Below are 22,755 nucleotides of genomic sequence, written 5' to 3' on the forward strand. Positions count from 1 at the left end.
CGCTCCTGCGGGGCTTTGTGCTACAGGGGCACAAAGATCGGGGCTGGGGGGAACGGTAAAAACCTCCCTTTTTAACTTCACAGTCTGAAAACAAAACTGAAGGGTTTTGATGCATTAACGGTGACAAATGATATTGTATATTCCTGGGAGAGTATCCATGTTCCTGCTGTGATTTCTGACTCTACAATAATATGATCAATGGTTTACTTACGGCGTGATAGTGTTACTAACTGCAAGTTTACAGGGTAGCAAACGGCAACCATCTCCAAGGATTTGCAGGTAAATGGCTCCCGATTAGGCAAATCTAGACACATCATCCAGACTGGAGGTTACCAAGACTACAAAAGTGTCTTGCTAAATGAAGTCTCTCATGTAACGGTAGTTTCTAAAGGTTATTCTATGTATCACAGCTTCACTGCTACTGACAGGAATGCATCACATCCCAGTTTAGTATAGCTATCTACAGAAAAACTGAGATCATACCCCATAAACCACAACAGTCCCATCAACTACACTTGCACGTGTAGATTATTCTCTTTCTGCTGGTCCCTGGAACATTAGGCAAACTGTAATTTGCAGGATTAAGCAGTAGGGGCTTCCACTTAGCGTCTAGTGTGTCTTTTTGCAAAATATAAACAACTTTATATAAGGGGAAGTATGTCCAAACTGTTGTGCAAAACCTCTAAAAACAGAACCCAAACTTTAACATTTTTCTGCTATGGGTTTCTTTATCAGGGCCCTACCAAATTCCCCCCAAGAATCTAAGTTGAGATGTTTCAAGATTAGCTTGCATGGATGATCAAAAGTAGCTTACTGCTCCACACAGGACATATGGTTAATATGTACCAAATATTCTGAATGCTAATACAACTTTGATAATCTCAGTTTTAGTCTTCTAACCAAAAATCAGTGTAACATCTCACTGTTAGAGGAGTCAGACCTCATTTTCTTCCTGACACTGCCTTTACCTCCTTCTGTCCTATTTCCAGCTCCTACCTCCTTGCATGAGCCATGACAGCTGGAAGTTGTTTCTCTGATCCTTACGTATCTCGGTGAGATGATCCAAACATGGTGCTCTAGTGCCTGCTCAGCCTGTTGAGGGATCTGCCAGCACCAGCTAAAGGCAGGGGGTGGGAGCATGTTGCCAAGAGAAGCAGCTTCCTCTTTGGATGGTGGTGAACCACGATCTTCTTTACTTCGTGAAACTGAAGCTTCCCATTCTTGACCACAACACCAAGCAATCTGGTTCAGATCTCCTCATGGCTGGCACCCTGGTATTAGATCTCAGTAATGTAGAAAGAACGACGCAGGAGGTTTTCACAGATCAACCAGTTCAACTTGCAAGTTGGTGGATACATGGGGATGGAGACGGGGAACAGAAGAGAACTATTCTTTTGATTAACATACCCTTTTAAGAAAATCAGAAGACTACTGCTGATAAACTGTGCTGCACCATGCCTTTTGCTAGTTGTGAGAATCACTAACATGTAGCTAAGATGAACAAAAAGGACAGCCAGAACAGATTTATTTCTGGCATCAGTATTTTCAGATTTACTAATTTTGCTGTTTACAGTCTGCATATAACAGCATAATTTAATTTTTCCAAGTCATTATACAAGAACAAGCTCAGAAAAGGGGAAAAAAACAATGGTTTTATTAAAACCAAAAGTATCCAGTGCTTCAGCTCTAAAATTTTGCCAATAAGCAATTCACACATATAAAAAGCTAACGAACGGTTTCAAGTGTTTACTCTTAAATAATTTTACAACTGATGACAGACAAACAGTTTTCATTCCAAAAGATGTAAACATTTGCTTGTGCAAATCAACCTTTAACACGCTATGGCTTCTTACATTCATCTCTTGCAACACTTCCAGCATCTAACCCCAGCTTCTGCACCACTTAGTTAACATAATTCTACAGCTCTAAAAATAAGTTAAAACTCCCCTCTCATATTAAGATAAAACATTTTATTACTCATAACTGAAACTAGTTGGTACCTATTGCAGAACACACCACTGGATGAAGTTTTAAGACTTTTCAATTTTTGAATAAACTGCACATTTGTTTTCCATGTGTTCTGATTATTCCCCAGTGTGTGTGCACACATGGATTATATTTTGACATTTACCTACTCAACAAGTAAAATACACTCACAATTTACTCCAACAAAAACAAAAAACATTGTCTCAAATAAGAGCTCATATGAGGTCCAACTTAGCAGTACCAAGGGGTGCTACAATACACTTAACTAAAAAGTAAATAAATTTAACTACTAATACTCAGCATTAAAACACTTCCTTTCATATCCCTGTTAAATTTGTTTTAAATATTTGAGAAATTGTTATTGAACTTGATACTTAATCTAAACACTGCAATAACAGTTTTGGGAGATGCAGCATGTTTTTAGAAGCTGAGATAATCAAAACTTGAGATCTAACACAAACATTTGTGTTAGATTATTTATAGACTAACAGATTATTTTTGTTTTACAAGTCAAATTCATTTAGTTGAACTGACTAGCATTTATAGAAGTTACAGTAAATGAAGAAAATGAGAAAACCTCAGCATGAAACAAATTGCTATTTGTACATCTTCACAACTCATTCATTTAAAACAAATGAAAAATTACAAATAAAAAGAGCTAGAAAAAAATAATACAAATCCATATTTTTCCAAAGGTTAACCAAGTTACAAAGAACCCATTTAGCCATCACATTTGATCTTATAAGTCTACTGGCTTTGCAGTTGGTAGCAGTTTTACTGCAGATATTGGATTCTTTGGAGAGCCTCTATAACGAACCCTTTCCTTTCCTGAAGCACTTCTTGTGATCATAGATTTTTCTGGGGCAGCACCTGGAATATTTATATTTGCATTAACTTTCAAACTGGATTTAACCATTTCATGATTGGTTAGATCTTCCAGAACAGACTTTGCTGGATGAACAGTTGCTTTTTGTTCATGGATTCCAACAGTTCTGACAGAAACGTCAGGCTTGTCTGATGGATTTAATGGCCTGCAACATGATTTGGATGTTAGGTCTAGCTGCTTATGAGCTGCAGAAACTTGGTCCCGTGTGCTTTCACTCCTGCGTGGCAAAAGCATGGAATTCTTTGAGGGCTTTCCTGTGCAGGGGAATAGGGCAGAATCATAGCTCAAAGATTTAACCAGTGGTGAACCAACACCACTTGATTTAACCGTCTGAGAGCTTACAGATTGTCTGTTAGCCTCCAAAAGAGAATTCATTCTTCTTACAGACTGTCTAACTGGAGTACGTTGAAACTTCAGAGGTGGTTTAGTCTTGCTTGCAGAATTTGCATCATTTAATGAAAGTTGGTTGAACCACTGTATGTGGTCAGAAACCTTCCAATGGTCAGAAACAGTCGATGTTTTAGTTAAAACTTTTTCCAAATTTTCAGCTTTCAAGTATTGGTTGCCAGTTTCATTTTGTGATTTAGGCAACTGCGAAGTAGGCAGCTGTCCTGCCAAAGAAGGTTTAGCAGTACCCTCCTCCAAATTACAGCACTTTACCTTACAGTTTTCAGCTGTTTGTGAGTGTATTAATTTTATTTCCTCTTTTCTTCCAGAGAAATCTGATTTGTGTAAGTCATCTTTTGTTGAACTGTTCTCAACAGTGAACTTATCTTCCTTGGCTAGTACTTGAGGCATAGGAAGTTCTTTTTCATTCCTTATAGCTGGTTTTGGGACCTGAAGTTCAATCTCAACAGAAGTTTTGAAGTTTCTTTTCTCCAAAACATCAATTTCATCTTTTTTTGACTGCTGTTTATCAGCAGCAGAAGATTGATTAAATTGATGCAACAACTCTCTGGATTTTGTATTTGCTAGATTTTCAGAAACTTCTTCTGCTAACAATTCTTTCACTGAACTGAGCCCTGAGGGACATGGAGTTTCATTTAATATTTCACTTGCTACTGCTGAGAGGGATGATTTTTTATCACCTATCAAATTGTGCAGAATATTCCCAGATGCAGAGAAAGCTTGCTTGACTTTCAGTAATGTTTCTGTAGTTGAATTATTTTCATCTTCACCAAGCACAGGTTCCAAGTTGTCATCTTGTTTGCTGCTTACAGTTGCAGATTCGAATTCATCTGGAATAACTGGTGGTTTTCTAAAGATCAAAAGAGATTCTGAAGAGCTGACTCCCATTTCAGAGTGTCCAGGCAGGATTTGCTCATTCTTGCTGATCACCTGAGAATCTGTAACAGCAGGACTATTCCATGACATTCGGTGAACTACTTTACTGTGACATTTTGGAGTTAGCAAGTTTTCTTCTGACTTGCTTACATTCCTTGAACCTTAAAATAAATAGCACAGTGTTTAAGAGCAATTTATTGTAATTTTAGTAACTATAAACAAAATTCTTACTAAAAAATAATTAACAAAGCAGCCCTGAAATGCCATTATGCCCTTAAATTTCAGAAATGTAAAAAAAAAAAGGTTATAGTATTAAGTGAAATTGTGCATCTCATCTCATTTAACTAAGAGCTACTAAAATACACTAGAAACACAAGCTTGTTCTAAATCAATTTTTTTTCCCAAAAAAGCCATTAACATACAAGTGACTTCTGACTTAGCTAGAAGCATACTTTTAATCCAATTGCTTTTATACTTTTATCCATAAAGTTGCTCTTGCAAAGTAAAAAAAAAAGTTTTCCCCATCTAATATTTGGTTAGGCAATTACCTTTCTTGGGGAATTTTTCATTGACATATGGGCTGAAGACTACATCTCTTTCTGCACATTCAGTTCGGCTCTCCAAACCTTGCTGACTTGCAAGACGCCTTCCAATATTTTCTGATCTATTGCCAGCTGCACATCCCGGTACGATATTCTTGAACAAACAAAAAGTGTTAATTACTTTTACATAAACTTGTAATTTGGAATTTCATTTACAGAGGAAGCACCAAGAAACCACTACACAAATCAGCCACAGCAGCCTTTTCTTGGCCATACTTCCTCTTGGCTTGATTCTCTGCAGACTCAGGTAGCAAACAGCCTCCCTGCACTCAGGTAGACTTAATCACACTGAACAGAGTGACTCTGTGCACAGGCTCTGCAAGGTCAGACACTTAGGAACTGTGAGACCCACTGATCACAAGCCTGGCAGGCTGATCCCAACAAGCAGGCAAGCTCCCACCGAGCCACATGCTCACTTTTCCCATTCCCCAACAGGATGAGGGAAAGAATTGGAAAGATGAAAAGGGACACATGCACCACAGACAAAAAACCCCAAACCCACACATGATGCAAAGGTCATCACTTAGAACAATCAGGCAAATTCTCAGCAAACCTCTGAGCAGTGGCTACTTTCCATAAAATATCCCCATCCCAGTTTTACTGGTGAGCTTAACATTACATGGCATGGACTTGCTCCTTGGTCAATTCAGGTCAGCTGCTCCCTCCCTCAGCATCTTGCCCCATGCCAGCCAAACACGGTACAAGCCAATCAATTACTGCTACACAAATAAACCTCACGCTTCTTGTACTTGACAGCAAGCAGGTTTAATTAACACTGGAATCCCTTCATTACAAAATACATTTTTCCTGCTCCTGAAAAGCAGTTACCCAAACTTTGGATTAAAATCTGCAGTCTAACGAGAGGACTGGGTACTCACCACTTCTCTGTTGCTTTTCCCCAAACCAAATTTCAAGCGTAAAGACCTGCGAACCATTTCTTTTCTGCTTATCTTTGGAGAAAAACAACCCGTCTTTCCTGATTCAGCCCTGGAAGGACACAAGGAAAGAAGGGAAATAAACTCTTTAGGAGATCAATGAAAACATCCTGACATTTATTTACAGTTATTTCCCCCAGTTTAACTTACATTGCTATCTTGCCCACTTTCTTTTAATAAGCACAGAGACCTATACCAGATCTTATTTTATTTTCAGCTCAAATTTTGCAACATCAGAAGATCTGGTGGTTTTAAGATTACTATAAAAATTTACCAAACTCAGTAATTTTTGAGATAGATTGGGGTCATTATTCAAGGGGCTTAGACACATCTTTCCAACTTATCTTTAGGTTTTGAGAGATAATTACCTGTGTAGTTTTTTGCTTGCAAGTCTTTTACTTCTTCTATTCCCTGTACTGGACACATGATTTTCACCCATGGTTGAAGGAGATAATGAGGTTTGTGATGACTCAAGACACACACAAGGACTTGCTTCAAACTGAACTACAGGGACAAGATTATGTTTATATGAACTTAAAATAGTCACAATTTTTTCAGATAGACTTACGAGTTCGTACAATAAAGAAGAGGTTTTCAAACAGCACAGGTTTTTTTTCTTCTTTTACAGAGTGCTGTCTTGAAATTACTTTGACTTCCACTTTAAAATGAAACAAAGTGGTTGCTTGTAGCACCCATAAAAGTGGCTGGAATGCAATTATATACATGCTACAGATATCACTACCTCAAATAAGTTTCCACACTTGTCATCAGATCAGTTCCTCAAATTTAAGAGCTCAAGAAGAAAAAATTGAGCAGTCTCATTATTATTTGCAGTGGGCTTTTTTACATACCTAGCCAGAACAGCTAAAGCAACAATGAAGAAAAAAGTTGCTTTTATTACTACTGGACATTTTATGAGACATGTGCATCACTCCTATCCTTATAAAATGTCATTGCATTGCCTTGCTTATCCATAAACCCAAGAATTTCATGGAGAACATGAAAATAACAATAAGAAAAGCATTAAGTTGCACAACACCCATTTGAGGGAAAAAAAACCCCAAGCAAAACAGCTAATCTAGAAATATCCTTCCACTCTAACTTCAGTTGGCAGCACAAGAACCAAATAAAAAGAAGACAGGATTTGCAGAATAGCCTGATGGTTTCAAAGCATTCTTATAGAATAAAGTGGTACGAAAGCATTGTCAAACAAAAGTAAAATTTTCTCTAGTTTTGAGATGTAGCATCTAGAGGAAAAGAAGAGGTGACTGGACACAAGAAAGAAGCTTTATAAAATCAACTATTACATTTCACATAGAGCTAAGATCAGCTATTTAAGGAGACAGAAGGCTACAACTTTCAAAAGGCTGGAAGCATAGGCAACCTCATGGATTTGTGTGCCAAGAAAGAAACAGGAGTATAACCCGAGTGATACAGAGTGAAAAAGGTAAAAGGACATCAGCATTGCAAGAATGAGAGATTAACAGAACAGAAACACAAGAATTTTATTCAATCCATGTAACATGAGTCACCAATGCATATAAACATACACTGTTGACCAAGATGGGGAAGTAGCGCAAGGAACACTTCAGCAACGAGCATCAATGACGGTCTAAGAAGAACAAATGGCTCCACTCTTTAAAGACCTCCAACAACCACTTCAAGCAGCAAGGAAAAAATGAGTGATGGCACTGTACCTGATGCTGGTGTTGAGCTGCTGTTAAATATGCTACTTGGTAAAAACTCAAAGGCAAAACTATGCTTAAATGATCGTCTCTTCTTGTTGGACAAACCCTGAGAGCAATCAGTTGGAAGTTTCCGCTTGGTACTTGGAGTAAGGACCACTGGAGTCACTGATGAAAGGACTGAAATTAAGAAAAATCAAATTTGCAGTAATAGCTTAAAAGTTGGAGAGTTTAGTAAAGTAAATGCTTGGTTTGGGTTTTCTTTAACTCTGAAAAAAGCCTGTTGCAAAAGCTTAGCCAAAGTGCATGCATTTTGAACAGGCAAAGCAATCAATATAGCTTAGGGATTGATTTTTTTATTTTGTTGGGTTTTTTGCAAGTTTAGAGAACCAGAAAGGAAAATCCAAACCCACACAACAATAAAACAATATAGGTATTAGGAGGAAGTAAATGTATAGTCATCTTCCATAAGTTTTAGAGACAGTAAGTGTGAAAGAGTTTTAGTTCTCACAGATTCATTCCAAAGATGATAAAATGCTGCACAACTGCACTGAAGCCTTAGTGGTTCATTAGCTAAAAAGCACAGGTTTGGTTGGGTAATCCCCACAGAGCTAAACCACACAGCCCACTACTGCAGTGATTGTAGCTGCTCCAAGAATTACAGTAAATGCAGTATCCTCAATAAATATGTATCTATATTCCATTTTAAACAATTTAAATTTGATCACTTACCTTCAACTGAGTTCTAATTCTTTAGTCAAAAAAATTTGTTGAATATAGTTAACAAATCTAGAAGATACTGCATGGGCTTTACTCAGTACAAATACACCAATACCTACCGCTTCTGTCTTGTTGAGGTGTAGTGGAGGGAGTTCTGTTAGATTTAAATTTATTCAATGCTCCACTAACAATATCTGAAATGCAAGGCACACCGAGCAATCAAATTTAAATCTGAAGCTTGTCTTGCTCTGTTTTCAACTGAAGTTTAATTTTATTTTTTTTTCAGGGAGAAAGAAAGCAAATCAGTTTAAATGGTTGTTTTATGTATAGAATATTGTAACCCATATCTTCCCACCAACATAGTTTTTATTGCTTTCACAATAGCTGAAAATCTATTTTCCTTAAAATAAAAATTAATTTAAAAAACCAAACAAAAAACCCAACAAACAGAGCAGAGAAGTACAATACACAAAAATCATGCCATGGCAAAACATACAATCATACAGCTTTAATTTCTGCTACGGACAGGTTTAATACTCCAGGTACATGAGCTAAGTAAACACCTATGTCTTTATAGGAATACATAAAAGACCCCTTTTGCAGTGAATTTGAATGAAGTCAAACATATATGTTCCATAGTATTTCCTCTAAGAGAGTGCAGAACTGAGAATGTACCACTTGATTGTCCATACCTGGCAAAAAACCCCAACTCAACCCTGCTGAAAACTGAAAAAAAACCTCAGCCAAAACCCCAGATCCATGATACCAGAGCACTTAATATCCAATTCATATTTACGCTTCAAAACACAAATTAGCTACTCTAATTCAAAACCCATTTGCATCCCTGCTTTCTTATGATCTGGCTTCTCAAAGTATGTATTAAAGTACCATTTCAAAATTAGCAACAACAAACAAACAAACCCTTTAGCCTTCTGCAAGAGGATGTGAAAATGATTCAACAAAAACCCAGAATATTAATTTAGCTACACAAATCCAAAATAGTTTTTTTAGTAGACAACAGACTAGAAAACTCTGAGTAAATATACAATAATGTGTAAAGTCTCATACAGATTTTGCATATCAAACCAAACCAGTTTTGAAGACATCTGTTCTGCTTGTGGAAGAAGCAAGTGCTTGGGATCAGACTACCTGAAGTGTCAATTCTGGTTTTGGTGCTGAAAGTTTCACAAAAACATACCTACCCCCTACACTTCGGTGCCTCCTCCTCTTACATTCACTGGGAGATTCATTTTCACTGTCTTCGTGGGCCCACAGTGAGGGAGTAGATTGAAAGACATCAACACCTAACATTGAAGGAATCTTTTCCAAGATAAATTCTGGTACTTGTCCTGGAATAGTTGAGAAGTATTTTTTAAATTATTCTTAAAAGTTGAAAAGAAAAGCTGTTACAGGTTGGTGCATTGAGACATGTTGATAACCATTTATCACCTTACCGATTTCTGCTGCATGGTCAATAAATGTTTCCACGACTGCGGCTTGCAAGCGAATTTTTTTTTCTGTACTAGTGGACATCTTTTCATTTTCGTTTGAGTGCAAGAGATTGGGAGCAAAAATCACTGCCAGGTTACTGCTATCCATTCTGTTTTCACTGGATCTTAACAAGAAAAGGCTTTTTTAGTTCAAATTATCAAAATATAAGCAGAGGAGAAAGAAAAGACCAAATAAGACAAATACAGTTAAAAAGTAAAAACTGACTCATTCGCTGGAGTGCTTACATAACAAGATTAATGTATAGATTTACGCATTCCAGGCCAGATAATTGCACAACTATGTTACTGAAATCAAGAAGTTATAGATTCCCCTCAGTTTTAGGGAATGCAAGGTATCAAATTATGAACAAAGTCAAGTCTCCAGTTAATTAAGTTTTCATAAAGAAAACCTTGGGTTTATGAAATAAAAGACTAATACTGAATTTAGTGGAAGTTTAAAACGGCAAACCACTCACACAAAATGACAGCACTTGCCTGGACAGAGAAGTGGTTAAGGGAATTCAAAGCTGTTTACAAGCATGCCCTGTACACTGACCTTAAGGACACAGTTCTCAGAAAGTTGAAAAAGTATCTCAAAGCTGCAATTGTTCTGTCAGCCATCAAACAGGACAGCAACACGGTTGCAGTTTTCTTCTCATTTCCAAGCTGCTGAGCTTTGAATAGGCCTTCCTGCAGGTGAGGTGGAAGGATTGGTTCTGGCAGCTCTCTAAAGAACTGTTTGAGAAGCCCTGCAACATCACATGGCAGTGCAGCTGAGAGGCAGTTTTCACCTTGATCCAGTTTACTCTGAAATTTTTCACAAGAAATACGATATAAAGTCTTCAACAGATTGTCAGATTTCTAAATTTAGGCAGTAATGCTCTAGCCCATTTCACAACAGACAGTCATGTCTTCCCCATGGTTAGTTTCAGCCTTGTCATATTTTACCCAACTACATTATCTACAGTGAGACACAGGCAAGGTTTCAGACCATGTGTGCTAATTTAGAGGTTTCCCATCTTCCCTCCACCAGGAGAGCTCTGCTAAACAAATATCCTCATAGCATCCAGTGTGCACAACTGCTAATGAGTTTTTTCAGTCCCAAACTATTCTCATCACTGGGAAGGCAAAATATTTAAAAGGAAAAAAAAAAAGAGGGAAGCCTGTCAGCCTCTGGACTACATCTGCTATCATTTCTAAAGCAGGCAATGTTACCAATCTACTTCCAGTACTAAAACTTGAATATGACTGAAAAGAGTCCAAAAATTAAAACATGCTCAAGTGAAATGCAGCTTATTAAGAAAAAAAGAGCAGCTTTAGAGAATACCTTTAAAGCTTTTAATCGAACAAGAGATCCAGACTTTCTGAAGAGTCCCTCAGTGTGAACATATTCTTCCAAATATTCACATGTATCAACAAGAAAGCTGAGAAAAGAACAGTAACATAATTCTGATACTCAAAATAAAGCTTGGGGTTTTTCCACAAAAACTCTTTCACCATTCTTCATAAAATTTAATATACAGAATAATTTCCCCGAGTGACAAGAGTATAAAGAAATATAACTTTATAAGAGCTTTGAATTCCCTGTCTAATTTCTGCATCCCTCCTTTTCTACCTGGAGCTATTCTTATAACCCCCAAAAGCTCTAGCAGGAGTGGAACAAAGAATTGCATTCCTTCTTCTGACAAGGGTTCAATACCATAAAGAGAGCTAAGTAAGTGCAAAGTCTAAAAATACATTGGTAATTTACCTTGGAATATAGCCATATTCTGGCACAAGTGATTGTGGCAACGCATGAAAAGATATTCCAAAGATTTTGCCCTGAAATACAGAATTCAAATCATGTCATTCGAGTGTTGATATGATTATATCAACTACATATTACAAAGAAGCACACATCTCACAGGTAGACATAAGGGTAGTTAAGACAAAAACCGAAGTCTTTCAGATAAGACAGATAAGAGGCATTGTCTAGAAAATCACTGTTGTCTTCAGAGATCATAAACTACACAGAGTCTAGTCACAGGTACCACCCTAGATGATTGTGAAAGAGTAGAAAGCTTTTCTGCAATACGTTTTAACTAACTTCTTGTAAAATAAGAAGCATTTCTTATAGGACTGATAAATCAGTAAGGATATTAACCAGATTGTTTTGGAATCTCACATTAGTTTTTCAAATTGACTATATCATGTTTTTCTTAAAAATCAACATAAGACAATTGAAATAATTTCCTTTTTTTTTTTTTTCTCCATCTCAGACACTCAAGATTGCTCTTCAGGGAAGGATTAAACTAAACAGAACAATCCAGACAACTGTTCTGAACATCATAGTTGGCATTTGTTCTTAAAAAGCTGATGTCTACTGCCTTATGGCAAGACATTAGAGTATGTTACATATTAGAAAATAAATCTTATCAGTCATTACTATTGACGTTCACCTATGGCATCAGCAACTTCTACATTCCACAACTTCTACTTTAATTTTCTACATTCATGTTTACAGAACATACAAGCCAGTCCCTCTCCCAACCAGAAGAGGGAGAGGGACTTGTTCTTAGAGCCCAACTTGTCCTTAGAGCTGAATGCAAACTCTTAGTCATTCATAGCTGAAATTCAATTTGCTGTCTATATTAGGAAAAGAGTTAATCAGTAACCAACCCATTAGACCCGATCTAATCTGTCCTACAGAAAACAAACACAACACAATCAGGAAACAGAAGCAACACATCTGTCGTTGTGTTCCAGGTTACTGCTAAAACTACAAAAAGAAAATTAACTCCAAGAGAGAACGTTTTTTCTGTGCGTACAAAACTACATACTAGAAAATTCCAGTGATTTGTAAATCAACATTTAAAATTCCTAACAGATATGCTCACTTCACTAGGTTTTGTTTGAAGTATCAGAAGTTGTGATTTACTTTCTTACTAAAAAATAATGAAGCTAATAAAATTATGTCTGTTTCCTCATAACAGAAATAAAACATCCCTTAGAAAAAACAAATGTCATTCTGTAGCTTTTCCTACCTTGCTCAGTAGTTAAGTACATTTTCTTCCTTGCATACAATCTAAGCACTACAGACAGCAACGTAGATTTTTTTTTATCAAAACATACATATATTGTTTACGGTTCTTATTTTCTTCCCTTCAAATGGAAAAGGGAAAAAAAAATCTAGAACCATAATAATTGATATTGACGAGGGTAAGAAAACTAATTCTAACTTTACTCTTCCTTTCTCCCTTTCCAAACAACCCAGCTCAAGCACATCTTCCCAGCTTCTTTAGTTTATATCAACCAAGGATTACTGCAGCATTGTGCAATGTCTTCTCAGCCTTGCAGAAAGCTCAGCCTGAGGATGTTCTGGTGTGACACACCAGTTACACAGAGATCTTGTTTAGGACTTGACCGTGGTCCACACTTTATAAATTAAAGAGTCTACCAGAAGATCAGTGCTCTGAAATGGACCTCAGTGCTGGCATCCATTATAACACTTTAGTTCTAAATAAGAGTCCTGAGTCAGAAAACACTTTTTTCCTTCATAAAATTCTCAACAGGTATTTAAGGTAATGGGAGAGATTTCATCCCTGGACCACCGGTAAATCAAGGCAAGAGCTGTCTGTGCCAAAATACTTAGTCATGCCTTATACTAAGAAACCATGCAAATAAAGCCCTTAAAAAAAACCCAAAAATCTAAGAAATCAAGCAAAAGACACACAGCTTTCAGCAACAACACCGTAGCTATACTCCAAGAAATAATACAATTACTGAGATTTGAATTCCGTGGTGAGTGACACCAACCTCAGCGAAGCTTAAACAGCTCTTGCTTTTTTTCTCGCCTCGGATCAGAGGCGAGCGTGCGTGTTTCAGCGGCCAGCAAGCCCACGGACAAAAGAGGAACACATCTCCTTCGCCATCCGGCCTGCCCAGCAACACGCCAGTCCCAAACTGCCGGGGCGGGGGCACCCAGCGTCACTGAGCCATTAACTTCCTGAATCATAACACAGCTATACAATGGCCCTCTGGAGCATTTGCACGCTGAAGGAAAGGGGGGAAAAGCTTTTTTTCTCCATTACAGGAAGCGATGCCCTGTTAGGGGCTGCCAGGAGCCGCTGCATGACGGGAACGGCACTGCTGCCGGAACCAGCGCTCCCGGTGACAGGACCATCCCCGGACCCGTGTGAGCTTTGGCTCTTCCCGGCCCGGGAAGCGGAGCCCTCTGAGCTCCCCGGCGCCGCTCACCTCCGCTGCTGTCGCTGCTCCCGGCGCCTTGGCCGCCGCCAGGCAGCTCCCGCTCTTCACCTTGATGCCGTACGAAGCCCGGAGCTCCTCCAGTACCGCCAGCCGCACCAGCCTCCGCCTCTGCTCCGCCATCCCTGCGCCCCCCACCCTCTCTCTCTCGCCCGGCCCGGCCCGGCCCGCCGCCCGTCAGACCCCGCTGGGCGCCATGGCGGCCCCGCTCACCGCCCGGCTCAAACCCAGCGCGCGGCCCCGCCCGAGCCTCTGATTGGGCCGTTCGCCGTTCGAAATCAGGCCCCGGCCCCAACGGCCGCGCGGGGCTGCCTCGCCGCGCCTGCCTCCGTGCGCCGCCTCCTAGCGACCCGGCCAAGGCCCCCGCGCCGCCCGCGGGCGATCGCGCTGGATGCCTAAGGGGCAGGAGGGGTGGGGCAGCGGGAGCGCCCTCATCCCTCAATCCCCGCATCGCCTCCTGCCAGTGTCTCCCCAATCCCTCCGTCCCATGTCTCCTCATCCCCAAGAAGTGCCCGCCCCTCGCCCCCAAAAGTGTCGAGCCAGCTGTGCCGAGTTTGGGGATGGTCCAGTTGGTGGGTCACTTAGAAACAAGTGTCTCTTTCTCCGAAAACGAGTTTCAAATAAAAACAGCTGCCGACCTCGGTTTTGTGGGTAAACTGGACGCTTCCGCCGTACCTGATGGCCAGTCCCTGGGTGTCGGCATAGAAAAAATGTTCTTCCCAGCTGCTTCTGTCGTTGACGCTGCTTTCCCCTGCATTGCCGGCGCTCTGTGCGGGTCTGCCCGAGGCGATCCATTATTTCCATCGCTTTCAGCTGACAAAGTCACACTCCGCAATTAAGTGGCGCTTGTACCTTTAGCACCGAGTTTGGCGTGTACTTTGTAAATTTGGGTTCCCGTGCCCGTTCTGTACAATGAACTCAGGCACCTCCAGCAGCAGGGTCGTAGTGGGATTTGCACTCTGTCACTGTCGGAAGAACTGCTTCCTTTTTTTCCTTGTGTTTTTTGTTTGTTTGTTGGGTTTTTTGTGTGTGTTTTTGTTTGTTTGATTGATTTGTTTGTTTGTTTTTTTCTGGGAGGTAGTTGGTTTTTGGGGTTTTTTTCCTATTCCGAGGTAACTCTTCGAGTGCCAGCAACAACACTACAGTTAACCAAATGAAGTCTTTCTGTGTATTCAGAAAAAAGCACTGTACCAAAAAAAAGATTTCCAGCTGTACGAGTTTTCTGTTACTAGTTCTAAAGCGAGTCTTACTTCGCTGAGAGAAAGACTAAGATTACCACAAAGATTAGACACAGAATGATAAGCTTGTTACAGTGCTCTGCACATTTAGGAACACAAAAGCTAGAGAATAAAAACAGAATAGCTAGAGTTTTTCCAAATGTCAGCAAAATGTAAATGGAAAAAACCCCTCTAACAAATTATGTAGAAGAACGACAGCAGCAGTAATAAAAAGCAGATTAGATGCGAATTCTCTTAAGTAAAGCCCCGTTATTTTGATTATGGATGTCAAAATCATGTCATTGTACAAAAGTAATATTTCTCTACATGTGCTTTTAGTGTAACCTTATTGTAAGTATTTTTAACTCTCCTCGCCTTGATATGGCCTGAAAATATAAAGTTTCTACCCTAAAATATCACTAAATTTCTCTAAATATGAGAAAAATTAAACTAAAGGGATCAAGTAAATAGCTACCATAAATTTAATTTAAACAATCTGTATTCCAATATAGTTTTTTGTAGTAATGGTGAATTACACAAGAGGGAGCTGTGACTGGATAAATATATCAGAACTTTTCATATTGATTATTTTCTGTTCAGTATTCATGTAAGAGGAAACATGTCATGATAGTATGTACTGGATTTTTTTTTCTACTAAAAAGAAAGTGTATGTAGTTTTTTTACCTTTTGCAGAAGATATTTAAAGTGACAGTATTATCCAAATTTTGTCAACACCATTTGTCAAATATTATAGTATTCTTTAGGTGACTATTTTAGCATGTTTCTGTTTTATTTGCAGGTAGAGACTGGAGTAGGAAAAATTACTTTGAAAATAAGAACTATAGTTTTACAACAAGTTGCAGCATCCGGACTCAAATCCATTACACCCTTTTGAAACTGAGTTAGCAAAAATAAACAGCTATTTGGCATTGTCCTGGGGTGACTTTATGATGCTTGTATCCCCAGTCATCTGTTCTGCTTATGCTGGATATTGATTTGTGTGCTTTTAAAACAAGATCTGAGAGTGAAGGAGAAGCGGTGGAATGTCTAAGGTGGCTGTATTCAAAAACAGAGAGATAAGAGCTTTTACAAGAAAATGAAGAGAATTTTTACATTCATTAGTGGTATGGTCAAATAAGGATTTCCAATGACGTTTTGGAACAGTTCTCAAAGTACAGCAGAATACAGCATACCTTTCTTCTCAGGGTCTCAATACCTGCCAGCAAACCTGCTCCAGCTTGGGCTTGTCTTTCCGTGGGGCCACAGATCCTGCCAGGATCTGCTTGTTGCAGGGTGGACTTCCACCTCCTTCAGCCATCCACCAGCTCCGGCATGGGGTCATTCATCAGCTGGATGTGGACATCTGTTCCACCATGGACAGCAGCAACAAATGTTCTTATGTTCTCACCATGGTCTTCGCATGGGCTACCAGGAGATTTCGCAGTGCCTGGAGCACCACCTCCCCTGCTTCTTCACTGACCATGGTGTCTGTGGAGATGTTTCCTTTATATATTCTCAATTCTGTCTCCCAGGAGAAAGGAAAAAACTGCTGCAGAGCAGCAGTTTTTTTCATCCGTCTTAAGTACATTATCCCAGAGGCATTACAGCTGTCACTGATGGGCTCAGCCAGAGGCAGTTCCATCTTGGAGGTGACTGGCATTGTTCCAATGCCAATGTATATGGGGGAAGTTTCTAGCAGCACCTCACAGAAACCTTCATTGTAGCCGCCTTGCTGCCAAAACATTGCCATGCAAACCCAGTAGCGGTTTCTTCTCTGGAGAGATATGTTTTTGATCCATTGACTATGTTATGGTGAGGATGCATTAGTGAGACAAGACATTAATTCTGAAGACTTGTGGTTGTGGAGTTTAATGGTTAATAAAACTTCCCGGGGAGGGAATAGAAGCTTCAGACATAACTCTGCACGTGGAAAGGAAGTTAAAATTATTCTTATATTACTCCACATTTATAGAATACTTGAGATCAGAAGTGCTTCAAAAACTATGTATAGGACTGAGCTCACCTGCTGAAATTCTGTCAGTTGCAAGTACAAAGGCATTGACTTGGGCAGACCCTGATGCAAAAGTTAGGTGGGACACTAAACGTGTCTTGTGTCACAAACTTGTCACAAGTTTTCGAGAAGGATATGATGCCTTATTTATTTATTTACTTATTTATGGCCACACATAAATTTTCACAGATTGTCACAGAGTTTAAAGAAATTACTTACATTCTCTAGTGTGACCCTGTTGTATATCACAATCCAGCAATTTATGCACTAAGGGTAACAATTGTTAGACATTTTTCTGATGGGAGAATTGTGTGTTTGATTCTTTTCGGCACAAAAAAGTAAACATTGGATTCCTTGGAAAAGTCTGTAACTGTTATGAAATTATATAAAAGATGGATTTAAACCTCTCCTCCGGCTGATAATAAAGCAAGAATCTGAAACTCCATTTTATAGTCTACACAGTCATACAGGCTTTGAGGAAACTTGTCAGATCATTACTGGAGAAAGTAATAAGGAACTAATTTCTCATCTTTCTAGTTTCCTTGTGAATTTCAGACAACCTTTGATATGAAGTAAAATAGAAAGAAAAATGCCTCATCTTCTGGCATATCATCTGGCTACGTTCATATTTTTGGTGCCTCAAGAACATAAAAATCAAAGAATGGGAACGTCCTGGGTGGACGGTGAGTGGGGTTTAAAGTTGCCCTTCAGGACTTGTGTCTGCTGAGTGGAATCTCAGGTGGAATGCAGCTGCCCAAGTATTCCATGAAGCACCCAATGCTTCAGTCAGATACACCATCGCATGTCTGAAGTAGGAGCTGTGCTGAAGAATTTAAAAGTTTAACTCCAGGCCCAAACTTGATGTTTTTTTTCTTCTGACTTTTGCTCTCTCCCTTTTAGTCGGTGTGGGAAGGAGAGATGGTAAGGCAAGCGGTGTATGGGAAATTAAAATGAGAACAAAAGTCTGTCCAAATTATGTAACAAGGATCATTATGCTATAAAATTGCTCTTCAAATGTGGCTGTCATTGAGAGGTATTAAGATTCCAACAGTTATTTTCTTGATGAAGACTTAATTTCTTGCATAGAAAGGTTTTTAATCTTAAAGAAATGCCTACACAATGAATGTCCTTTGGTTTTTTTAATGTTTGAAGGGTCCTAAAAGATTTAAATGTTATAGGAGCATTGTTCATCACTACATATCAGTAGTATCAAAGTACTGTCACAATAGCCTTAGAATTCTAATAAATTACAATTGTAATGTATTGCTAGGTAGAATGATCCCTAGATCATTTTGCAATGGAATGTGTGTAGTTTTAGCAACCCATGGCTCTGCAGCCTCCCATGCTGACACACATGTATGTGGCTTCATTGTGTGAGCCTGCAGGCTTTGGAAGCTGCACTTCCCAGCTAAGTGTCGTTCAGTAGTTAATCTTTTCTTTATTACATCTTATCATATATTCTTCTAGCCTTACTACCTAAATATTACATTATGTTTATTTTAACTGTGTTATCTCTCTCTTCACCTTAGATAAATGATAATCGAATGTTTTAATGTAACATAGTCAGCAAGCCCCCCAAAATAGACTTGAAATTTCATGTATGAAAACTGTTTCTTTTAAAATATTATTCTTGTCTGCTCATCTATTATTTTTCAATTATTTCAGAAAACTGAAAAAGGCTAAATACATTAAGAATGAGAAAGCAACAGCTCAGAAGAAAAAAGAACAGAAAAACTTCATGAGACAGCTAATGAAACATTCAAATAGAATCTACTGCTCTATACGTAAATTTCTTTCATTCTTTGTGATCTCTGGAATTATGCTGTTTTTATCATGACATTTCCAAATGTTTCAATTTTCAAATTGTCATGCTGGACTTTTTCAACATCTTTACTGTACTAGGAAAAGCAGTTCTAATTATATCTATATCTATATCATCTATATCTCTATCTCTATTTTTATATGTCTCATTTTAAAATATTTTAAAATTTATTTTATTTTTAGCTACTTATTTTCCCTCTAAAAATAGATCAGCATAAGATCAGCACTCATCTAGAAAATACAGAAACTTTTTTTTTTTTTTTTTTGACTCATGACTACTGATCAGTTTAGATTCTTACTGCATCGAAAACAATTACCTGCCTTCCACTTGAAGGCATTCATGCTGATGTCAGGATTTGTCAAGATCTTTTGCTGTGCCACCTCCAGTGAAAGGCTGTCAAGGTGAAAACACTACGTGTCATCCTAGCTTCCCACGCTATATCCAATTTTAATTTACTCTTAAGTTGCCACAGCATCTTGTGAGTCCTGTATTCTATCAAGTAAATGTTTATAATCCACATTTCCTTCAAAAATAAATAAGAAATAATAAAAAAGGAATACAACAAAATAATGAAATACTGCACTTTTCAGATTATGGTATTTGTTTTTGGCAGAAGGAAGTAGAGGAAAGGAGAGATATTTCCAACAGAAACAGTCTAAGAATTGCAAATGCTCTTGGAAGAAATTTTGCCAGGAATGGAAGATGCATCCACCAGCTCCAGTGTCACAGCTGTAGGACTGGTGTAGGACTTTTTCTTTTACCAGTCAGATACTTATTTAAATAACCTCCGTTGTGTAATCCTCAAACAAGCAAAACCCCCTGTTCATGGTTTAGCCCCAGTTGGCAATGAAGTACCACACAGCCACTCGCTCACTTCCCCTTCCCCCACTGATGGGATGGGGAGGAGAATCAGGAAAGAAAAGAGAATAGAACACATGAGTTGAGATAAGAACAGTTTATTGATTGAAACAAAGGAATAATAGTACTAGTACTACTACTAGTAGTAATAATAATAATAATAATAATAGTAGTAGTAGTAAATGAGAGGGAGATAAAACACAAGAAAGAAAAGTGCTGACAATACAATCTCTCAGCACATGTTGACCAATGCCCAGACCATTCCTGAACCACAACTGGCACCATTCCAGGTAACTCCCTCCAGTTCATATATTGGGCATAGCTTTTTATGCTATGGCATATCTCTTTGGGCAGTTTGGTCAGCTGTTCTAGCTATGCTCCCTCCCAGCTTTTGTGTGACCCCTCACTGGCAGAGGATGAGACACGGAGAAGTCCAGAATCACAGGATATGCTGAGTTGGAAGGGACCCACAGCGAGCACCAAGTCCAACTCCTGTGCCTGAACAGCACCATCCCCAAGAGTCTGTGCCTGACCATGTGCCTGACAGTATTGTCCAAAAGTTTCTTGTCTGTCAGGCTCAGAGCTGTGACCACTTCCCTGGGGAGCCTGTTCCAGTGACCAGCCACCCTCTGGGTGAAGAACCTTTCCCTAATATCTACCCTAAACTTCTAAACTTTCCCTGACACAGCTTCAGGCCATTACCTTGGGTCCTGTCACTGGTCACCACAGAGAAGAGATTGGTGCCTGCCACTCCTCTTCTCCTCATGAGGAAATTGCAGACTGTGATGAGGTCCCCTCTCAGGGATCCTCTCTGGGCTGAACAAGCCAAGTGACCTGAGCCATGTGGCTGTCCCTCAAGGCCCTGCACCATCTTTGTTGACCTCTCCTGGACCCTCTCTAGTAGCTTAATGTCTTCCTTATATTGCAGTGACCAAATCTGCAGATAGGACTCAAGGTGAGGCTGCACCAGTGCAGAGCAGGGTAGGAAGTCTTTGAGTTAGAGTAATATGACTTAGCAACAACCAAAATTTCAGTGTTTTATTCACTTTATTCTCCTACTGAATCCAAAACACAGCACTGCATCAGCTACTGATGATGCCCCAGCTGAAACCAGGACAAGAGAAAGCAAAAATGTTAGCATTTTACTGCATAAACATACTGTTCTGATCGGTTTCAATCATTCATAAATCTACAAATACTCAAGATGGAATAAAAAAATCCAGATTGAAAAGACTCACCAATGTGGGAATGTGAAGAAAATATCGTTAGTAATTTTCTACATTCTTTTATTTATAGCTTTATGAGAAGTGTTCATGTTGTGTCAGACATACTTAACTCTACCCATCAACTGCACAAAAATATCTGTTTAAAAACCTACAAAGATCAGACAATTCTTATGTTGATTATCTTAGCTGCAGAAAAACCACCACCCCTAAAGCTGACTTCCTGCTTGAGAAACCATAAACTAATTGCAAAACAAAAGGCACGTTTGGAGAGGTCCTCGACTTTCAGCAGTGCATTGGTGCATTACAGCGTATCTGATGCCGAACAACTCGTGAATGTTTAGCATGTTCTTTGTTGAAGACAGTCTGGTTGAGGTATGCTGCTAATACTGCTGAGTGAGATGATAGAGCATGAAGGAATACAAGCTGCGTCCTTTACTGTCAAACTGTTCCGTTTCAGCTGCTCCAAAGAGTAGGCATTTGGGGAGAGAGTAGGCAGTTGCTTCTTTTTTTTTTTTTTTTTTCCAGTCAGCTATCATCTTTACCAAGCCACTTTCCACCTCCTGTTTTTTTTGAAAAAATAAAATCCTTCCCACTCTCTTCAAGTCAGTTACTGAGATTCAAACCCAGGATGCCAGGCTAATGTCTGTTACATGACTGACTATGAAAAAAACAACATGAAGAAAGCAACAGGTAACTTGTGGTCCTTAACAGGTTGGTTTTGTGTGGTTTGGGTTTTTCTTAAACTAAAATGGATTATTATTTTTTTTTTTTCCATTGATAGTGACTCCTAGTTTTCTACTCACTTTTCCAAGGTATATTTTCAGTGTGATTAATGTCCAATTTAAACTCAAATTTCCCCATAATTAAAATCAATTAATGAAAATATTTTAGACTTTAAAACCTTAAAAGTACATGCTCAGAAAATGACTTTGTTATGTTAGTTTCTAAAAGTATGTAGGCAATACTGTGTTCAGTGCTTCTAGGCCTGTGTGACATATGATGGAAATGTCCTTAAAACCAGACCTTCTACCTGTCCACACAAAAGGACTCCAAATCCAATCCCCAGGAATTTTTATCATGCCAAGGCCATAAGGCTGTCATGTTGCCAAGCTGCCTTCTTCTCCACCTCACTACATGCTTGAAACCTGTCTGTGTGGGAACAGTTTGAGCATGGGAAGCCAAGCAGAATTATCTCCATGACTTGCTGATCCTGAATTTCCACCCTTCTGCACTTCCTGCACCTCTGAAATACAGTCCCATGCTGGAGGGACATGACTTCTGCTGGAGGGACATGACCAAGCTCTGTTGGCTTTACATGGCCAGCCAAGGGATGGGGTACAGGGACAAGGTGTATGCAGGAGAGAATGACAGGAGTTACGGGGCTTCAGGTGCTGGAAATGATCCAGCTGTCGCAGAATCACATCATCACAGAATGGTTGAGGCTGGAAGGGACCAATTGAAATTATCTACTCCAACTTCTCTGCTCAAGGAGAGTAGTCCCTTAGAGCATGTTATGCAGGACTGTATCTAGGTACGTGTTGAATATCTCCAGTGAGGGAGACCACAACTCTCTTGGCAGTCTGTTCCAGTGCTTGGTCACCTGCACAGTAAAGTTCTTCCTCCTGTTCAGGTGGAACTTCCTGTGCCTCTTGTCCTATTATTTGGCAACACCCAGAAGAGCCTGGCTCTATCCTCTTGACATTCACCCTTCAGATAAATGCATATTTTGATAACATCCCCTCTCAGTCTTCTCCAGGATAAACAGGCCCAGTTCTCTCAGCCTTTCCT

General features: G+C 39.3%; 1 protein-coding gene across 5 annotated transcripts; it reads right to left on the bottom strand.

The window, feature by feature from the left end:
- Window positions 1-1,630: 1,630 nt before the first annotated feature.
- On the bottom strand, window positions 1,631-13,980 carry ARHGAP11A (Rho GTPase activating protein 11A). Of its 5 annotated transcripts, none has more exons than XM_058420891.1 (12): window positions 13,825-13,980; window positions 11,339-11,409; window positions 10,916-11,012; window positions 10,145-10,395; window positions 9,553-9,707; window positions 9,301-9,447; window positions 8,218-8,292; window positions 7,391-7,558; window positions 6,062-6,197; window positions 5,637-5,745; window positions 4,705-4,852; window positions 1,631-4,317 (listed from the first exon to the last, which is right to left on the bottom strand). In XM_058420891.1, exons 1-12 carry the CDS (start codon window positions 13,954-13,956, stop codon window positions 2,726-2,728), a joined length of 3,081 nt encoding a protein of 1,026 aa, XP_058276874.1. In that variant the 5' UTR covers window positions 13,957-13,980; the 3' UTR covers window positions 1,631-2,725. The 5 variants fall into 5 exon arrangements, with proteins under 5 accessions (XP_058276874.1, XP_039922712.1, XP_039922716.1 ...); XM_040066778.2 differs by having other exon boundaries at window positions 9,553-9,713; XM_040066782.2 differs by lacking the exon at window positions 13,825-13,980 and adding an exon at window positions 13,384-13,415 and having other exon boundaries at window positions 9,553-9,713.
- Window positions 13,981-22,755: the final 8,775 nt, after the last annotated feature.

Source organism: Hirundo rustica, chromosome 6, assembly GCF_015227805.2.
Source record: "Hirundo rustica isolate bHirRus1 chromosome 6, bHirRus1.pri.v3, whole genome shotgun sequence".
NCBI lineage: Eukaryota > Metazoa > Chordata > Aves > Passeriformes > Hirundinidae > Hirundo > Hirundo rustica.